Genomic DNA, 7,500 nt, shown 5'->3' with positions numbered 1-7,500 from the left:
ATGAGAAGAATATTGTAGAAGGTTGCTTGAGAGAACGAGCTGGAGATGAGCCAAGAGAGATAGAGTGCCTATTCAGATGTCATTAAATCTTCATATGCTATTTTTCAAAATTCAAAATTTGTTACATGGCAGGGCCATGTAGGGGTGGATGTCATCAAAACTACTTGTCAGATTTGATTCATTTATTGACTGAATTTATCATATGACAACAAGAGAAAGTTTTGGCAAAAGTGGCAGATTAACCCACTCACGACAGGGGCATTCCAGTCTTGAATGTCACAATGTCGGGGCTTTCGAGCGCTTAGGCCTAAATCAATTAAATGGCTGGCACAATATTGTGCCGCCCGGCCACTGGGCTTTTGAATGAGCGGTACAATAATATACCACCCGTCCAGAAAGGGTTAATGGGAATTGTCTCTCAGTTCTGACCATCGCTTTTAAGACCGAAAAACAATGGAAACCACCTGACCTCTGGTTACCCAGGGTGGAATGCATGTATGATGTACACTGCACACCATCAGCATAATAGAAACAGGTTTTGATAAGTATATTTAAAATCAAGTCTGGGAAAAATGCAGAGGAAGTCATGGGCAGCAAAGAGAATTACAGACATTTTAGTTGAAGCTGAACTACAAACAAAGAAATCCTATGGTAAATAGTGACACCTTCATGAATTTACTTTCAGCAGGAATCCCTATTGTTTTGTCTAGAAATCTAGAAATCTGTGCTGTCCTTTTTAAAATCTTTCTGTCCTCATAGGAATTTAATGTACTTTCTGCTTTTGGAGGGAGTTAAATACTGTTTGACACTCTAATGTAAGAGTTGTACAAATTTATCATTGCTCATCATAGAATCTTATATCACTTGGCAATTTCTTTGTTGTTTGTCTTTTGCAAAAAGAACAAGGAAATGACAAGCACTGAAAACACATTGCACTAAGATGTAGAAAAATGCTAATCTCATGGCAGCACCTACTCAGAGTGTGAGTCCATGGCAGAGATCTTGAGTGCAACATGTAAGGATTTCAACCTGGATGATGAAAGACTGATTACTACAAATGGTGAATTCATAGATGTATATTCATTTTTTTTTTCTTCTATGTATATTCCCCTATTCCATTAGTTCCTTTTTTATCTCACATGTCCTCTTCAGATATCATATGATGTAACTGTATGAGTCACAGTTTCAATGAACAATTTTAATACTGCCTATGCTATCAAGATATATAATTGTTGTAAGAATTGTTCTTGTGATAAGATGCACCTAGATTCTTCCATCAGTTTTGTTTCTAGCCCCACCTCAACAATCTGTATTTACACCAGAATATCATGGTAGCTGATAATGAGCAGATGTAACATTTGTGAAGAGAAATAGCATGTTATTTGCAAAGTATACCCTATCTCTTGTTGCTAGATTATCTCCCTGAAGCCTAACAGATTCTTTTTTTTTTGCATAGTAATTATGTGTTCACAAGAATTGGCATGGTGAGACTTCTAAGATTGATGACCTGCTTTTGCATACTGGTTCTGACTTTTTCAGCATAATTACCAGTAAATGTTGCCACCAAAAAGAACCACTCCTAAAATGTAACATAAAGAATGTATGACAGTTTTAATTTTCTGAAAGTAGTGCAGTCTTAACACTTCTAGCAATTTCAGCTTGCTGCCCAGCTGGCAAAAATGAAGAAGCAGCTAAGAAAAAAGGAACGGCAGCTCAGAAAGTACAACAAAGCTCTAGAAGTAAAGAAATATGTTCAGGAGACAATAAAGAGACAAAACATTCAGTTATCTTCTCAGGGTAAGAGTGATTCACATATACAAAGTTTATTATTTTCTTTAATTCTATTTCCTATCTTTCTTATTGTCGTTGTCTTCATAATCATCACCATCATCTATACTCTATTTTTTTTTCTCCCTTTTCTTCCACTTCATACTATTTTGTCACCTCCACCATCTCTTTCTCCACTTTCTTCTTCACTTCCACTTCTTCATCTTCATCCTTCTCTTTCTCTACTTTCTCTGCATTTTTCTCCTTCTCCTCTTCCAATTGTTTCTCATATGTTGAAAAGGGAAATGTTTGTAGTTTTACATAAGTGAGAAAAGTCAATTTCCCTTATATACTTGCTTATATAGTTTAAGCTAAAATGATAAGGTAATCTTGTAGAATAAAGAAATTTATTGATTTATTTTTGTTTTGAAAGTCTACAAAAATTGTCTTATATTAGAAGAAGAAAGATAAAAATAAAAGACTTTTAGTTCTTTTTTGTGTACAATTGCACATGTCCTGGGCATTTACTTAGAATTCCAATATTTTTTACCATTACAGATGCAGTTCCTAATGGAGATTTGGTAGAAGCTAGAGAGGAGAGGGAAGGAAGAAGCAATGATTCAAGAATAGTAACATTTAGTGAGAAGGAACCAGAGGTGATTTATATGAGTCCATCTGATCAAAATGCAAAAAAAATAAAAGGTAAAAAAAAGGCAAAGAGGGAAGTACTGAATCATGATATCCAAGAGGAAGAAGAGAAGCAGATGGATCTCACGGAAGAGAAAGTTGGAAGGAATGTGTCTCCTCTGATTTCATCACCTACAGAGAACAGTGGAGGCACATTAAGTGTCAATCATTTGAGTGCAACCTCTGGCGACGAAGTTAAAGATTTAGTTAACAGAAGAGAGATAATCACTTCCAGAGAAGAAGGCATCATGATAGACTGTAATGGAGAGGACAGCAGTTATGATAGCCAAAACAGTGCAGATGTCAAGAATATCCCAGATGTTAATGACCAACTCAAAGATATGAATGATTATTTAACTTCTGACTTGACTGAAGTCTTTGAAGAAGAGGAGGCCAAATTATGTCCTGCCATAATTAAAGAAAAAGGCAAAGATTCTTCACTTGTTGACTCAGCTCTGAAAGATAGCAGTGCTACTCCCTCCATTCCAAATAAAGTGCCTATAATGGACCAATCTGATAGCATGCCTTGCCCTACAACAACTTGCACATCAGATTTGAATGCCCATAAAAACACAGACACATTGCTCAAACAGAGTGCTGTTCCAAAATGCCCTACTTTCAAGGCTGTAGTTGAGTCACAAGATCTCTTTGAAACCCCTCAAAATAACAGCTCATCTTTGCAGGATAATATTGATATCAAAAGAAGATGTAAGCCTATTGCCAAGCATGCGCTACGCAGATTGACGCCAGAGAGTTGGGAAGGTAAATCAGGACCAAGCATAGGAGTTTCTGACAAGAAGATAGGAAAGTGTTTGGAGAATGACTCTGTATCAGTTAAAATTAATAAATCTAGAACTGTAGAAAGTGACTCAAAATTCGTCATGGATACTTACAATGTGACCACAGAGAGCAAATTTAATTCTGCATCTGTTTCAGAAAAACAGACAAAAGGAATGAATTTACCAGAAGGTAGACATATACACAAGAATGAGGAAAAAGTTTGCGAAAACAGAAGTCTTGTTGAAATGTTTGAGTCGTCTCTTGAAAATGAAGAATTGGAAGAGGAAATGATGGTTGCTGCCATAAGTGCTGAGGAAGGAGTCATGAGTGGCGTGGAAAGATATTCTGAAACTGAACCCAATTGTGGATATAAAAAAAGCCCTGAAATAAGCATGACAGAAACCAAAGAATACGAGGATACAGTAAATTTTGCAGATGAAGATAACAAATTTTTTGAAAACATTAGTACGGATGTACCACAGCCGGCATTATCAATATGTGCCACAGGCTCCAGAGCTCCACCAAGTGATGAAAAAGTTATTTACCAAACTCTTGTCTCAAGGGAAAAGTTTGGCAAGATACTCACATCATCAGTAATGGTCGTGAAGGGAAAAGACAGGGAAGTCGCACGTGTTCTGCTCGTCCATGAGTTCGGCTTCACACAGTGGGAGACGAGTGACAAGGAAGGAAATACCGATGACCTCACTCAAAATATCCACCAGAATACATCTAGCCATAAGTGGAGCTTGACTGACGAAATAGACTACCATGTTGGATACGTACCTGAAATGAGGTAAAGCATCAACATCAACATTATTGTATTATCCATATCTACATTATCACAAACCTCACCACCACTATATGAACTAATAAGCCTGATTACAGGAGATGTAGACAGTTGATGTTGCAGAGATGATATTGATGATGATATTATTTACATTAATATATATATATATTTTTCCTTATGAATTGATCTTTTTGTTCTTTTGAGTATCAGTGTTATTCATCCTAGCAGAAGAAGTAATGATAGGTACTAGTAGTAGCAGTACTACTACAATTATTACCATATCTACTGCTACTAATTTTACTCTTTAATGGTACATCATCTACAACTGAAGTTTTGCATAACTAGTATCACCTTTGATAGTATTACTGTTACTAAGATAAAGCTAAAACAATACTGACACTTCTATTGCTATTGCTATGGCTTTTACTAGCAGTACTAATGCATTTATGACTACTGCTTCTGCCACCACCACCATTGCCACTAGTATAAATCACTGAGTTTTTCATGATATTGATAACCATAGATTAGCAACTCATTAAAGAGTAGATCAACTTTATGTATGCATAATGCTTACCTTTGTTATTCAGTATGCACAAAGCTTACCTTTTTTATTCAAAATTATTATGATATCTTTATGCTTAGGTCCAAGCACCGCATTTTCATGCTTACTACCACTCTTCTTTAAAACATTAATAATTCATACATTCAGTCTTGCTTTTTATTTATCTATAGAAAAAGTATATTAGAGTAAGAGCAGTATTTACACTTATTTAGAAATAATATTTCTCATGTTTGTCTGTAACCTATAGCTGTATTGCAATATTTTTCATAGTATTTTTATTTCTTTGCATGATTATTATAGGTATATTTAGTACTTCTGCTGTATCACTTATTATGTATACTGTGTTTAGCATTTGCTTTGAGTTTTATTCTGAAAATAAGAACACTAAAGCTCTTAATTTAAAATATTTGATTTTTGTATTCAACATTCCAGAAATATTGCAGTGATAGGTCTCCCATCAGAAGATGAGGCCAGATACCTTATGATTTTAGAAAAGTTTTTGGAAAGGGAATTAGTAATGATATATGTTCAGTTAACATCTAACAGAACAATAGAAACAGCTGTTGTTCCTGTACAATGGTAAGTCTTTATTTTGCTGTTTGTGTTCTTAGATGTTTAAGATTTAATTTCTGAATTATCATTTTCTCTTTCACTTCCTACTCATCTTTAACTTCTTCCCCTTCCTTCACCCCAAACTTCTCATTCTTTTCCTCCTCCTCTCTTTTTTTTCTCTTTCTCTTTTCCCTTTCTTATCTTTCTCTTCACACTAGATGCATTATATCCTTATTAAGCAACCTCTTATTTTCTTGAGTCTTACATTTGATAATTTCCACGTGTTCTGAGGAGAGTCTGACAATATTCTAATTACATGCAAATAAAATAACCTCTTTCAGTAAAATGTATGATAAGATGCTGTGCTGTTCCCTTGGAGAATGGAGTGTCATCATGTATTGGAGACCAGAGGTAGCCAGTAAAGAGGGGTCATTAATGGTCACAGATTTCGATGTTACTTACTCTAAACGTAGCAAGAAGTGGCTTCTGCAGAGCCATTCAGACGTTGCGTATCCGCAGTGGGACGATTCTCTTGTGAGTCTTGTACCAGTGAATGGCCCAGGTAATTTTTCTCTTTTTTTCTCTTCTTTTCTTCCTTGTCTTCGTCTTTAATTAGTTTTAGGATGTTATTTTTTCTGAAAATGCTGTATGAGTATTTTTTCTTTAATAATTGGTTAATCTGTAATGAAATTAAAGATTGTATTATACAAATCTTTGTATGAATTACAGGTTCAGAAGGCATTGTACTGTGTACAACCTCAACTGAGATGTATGTTTATGATGCATTGCAAGATGTGATCCTAATGCAGATTCCTTGGCATATGTCAGTGATCTGCTGGGCAGTTAGCATAAAGGTGAGTTTCCTTTTTCTTTTTCTTTTTCTTTGTCTTTTCTTTTCTTTTTTTTCATCCAAATATATTTTTTAAAACACTTTCAAAAGAAAAATGCAATTTGTATTGAAAACAAGTCAGTTTCAAAATATTTTACTGTTGCTTGCAGGTCAGCAAAATAAGTAATCTTTAGCAACACAGTCTCAAGTTTGTGTTTAATTATATTATATCATCTCATTTCAGGAATATTTGTTCATTACTTCCATCACAGCAGAAGAGGCTCAGGTATCTGTGGTTAATCCAATAAATGGAGAGAGTGAAACATTCTGCAGTTGTCCTGTCAAGTAAGGCTCAAATTTTTTATAGTAGTTTTTATCATTATTCATATTGTATGACCTCATTCTTTTCATCAGATTGTATATTTGAAAAGCTGCAAAAATGAATAAGAATGAGTGGTGAGTTTATTTTATAAGTTCCCATCACTCTAAAAGAATCAAGAAGAAAGATGTGAATCTAAAAGACTAATTCAGATTTCGTACATTTTCAGGCTAAAGAGCGATGAAGTAGAAGAACCAAGCAAACTGAAATTAACAGGGGCATGCTACTTGCAGGAACTTGTACTTGCTTACAGTAATGGAACTGTAGCATGTATTCCTCTGAGAGAATAGGAATTCATTTTGATATAACTGTGATATTATATTATGTGATTCTTCATATTATTTTTAATTATTGTCTTGCATAGAAGTGTTTCCTTACCTTTTTTTTCTGTCTTTCTCACTTTCTTTTACGAATGTCTACTTCTGCTGCTGTCTGATCAGTGTATGGTACAAACATCAAGTGTTATATCAGATGTTATGTTATCTGCATGATATAGTTTGAATATGGATGTTTTTTTGTTTTTTTTAAGATGTGTAAAGATTGATGTATGATCAAAGAAATTGTTATGAGTATGTATATAGATGTACTTTTATTGTTGCACATCCATTTGTATAAAGCTTAAAGAATTTACTTGTATATTTCCATAAAAAAAATGTTTTATATTTTTGAATATAAATTTAGGATAAATTGTTCTTTATTCTTTTATTATAAACCTTGCAGTTATAATCTATAAATTGGCAGAATCAGATATCACATTTGGGAATATTGTTACTATTTTATAAATGTTATTATCCAACCATTTTTCAAAAAGAATACCATTACATTGATATCTAAAATCCATTTACTCGTTGAATCTATATGCTAACATTAAACATTTTACTATTGAAGAGGGCAAACAAATATGGCATCTGCATTATGTAAGTTCCAATCTCTGTTGCTTAAGATCAATAAACATTGCACAGGTGGACTACATTAGGGGAATGTAGCAAGCAGTTTTGGCTGATAAAGTTTCATAGATCATATGTGGTAGTTTTCATCAATAAACTTTGGGTGACAAAAACATTTTAGAATAAGGTCATTTAAGAAATGCCAGACAAGAAATCCTACAGCATTGCACTTTTGTTGATCAATGTAAATATTTCAGGAACAGAATTGAA

The 7,500-nt window shown here is 34.1% G+C and overlaps 1 protein-coding gene across 5 annotated transcripts in view; it reads left to right on the top strand.

The window, feature by feature from the left end:
* The window catches only part of LOC122261351 (uncharacterized), a 7,872-nt gene extending 837 nt beyond the window's left edge, over positions 1-7,035 (top strand). Inside the window, exons 2-8 of one of the 5 annotated variants that reach the window (XM_043028917.2) lie at positions 1,659-1,797; positions 2,326-4,027; positions 5,016-5,162; positions 5,477-5,697; positions 5,865-5,989; positions 6,209-6,309; positions 6,513-7,035. In XM_043028917.2, coding sequence (XP_042884851.2) covers positions 1,659-1,797; positions 2,326-4,027; positions 5,016-5,162; positions 5,477-5,697; positions 5,865-5,989; positions 6,209-6,309; positions 6,513-6,633 — 2,556 coding nt within the window. In that variant the 3' untranslated portion in view covers positions 6,634-7,035. Of the gene's footprint in view, positions 1-1,649; positions 1,798-2,325; positions 4,028-5,015; positions 5,163-5,476; positions 5,698-5,864; positions 5,990-6,208; positions 6,310-6,506 lie in introns of all 5 variants that reach the window. The other 4 variants (XM_043028916.2, XM_086534371.1, XM_086534370.1 and 1 more) reach the window with 4 other exon arrangements.
* Positions 7,036-7,500: the final 465 nt, after the last annotated feature.

This window comes from Penaeus japonicus, unplaced genomic scaffold (genome assembly GCF_977035675.1).
Source record: "Penaeus japonicus unplaced genomic scaffold, GWHDUDI00000001_assembly GWHDUDI00000041, whole genome shotgun sequence".
NCBI lineage: Eukaryota > Metazoa > Arthropoda > Malacostraca > Decapoda > Penaeidae > Penaeus > Penaeus japonicus.
Note: the sequence above shows the minus strand (reverse complement) of the source record. Positions and strands in the feature narration are given on the sequence as shown.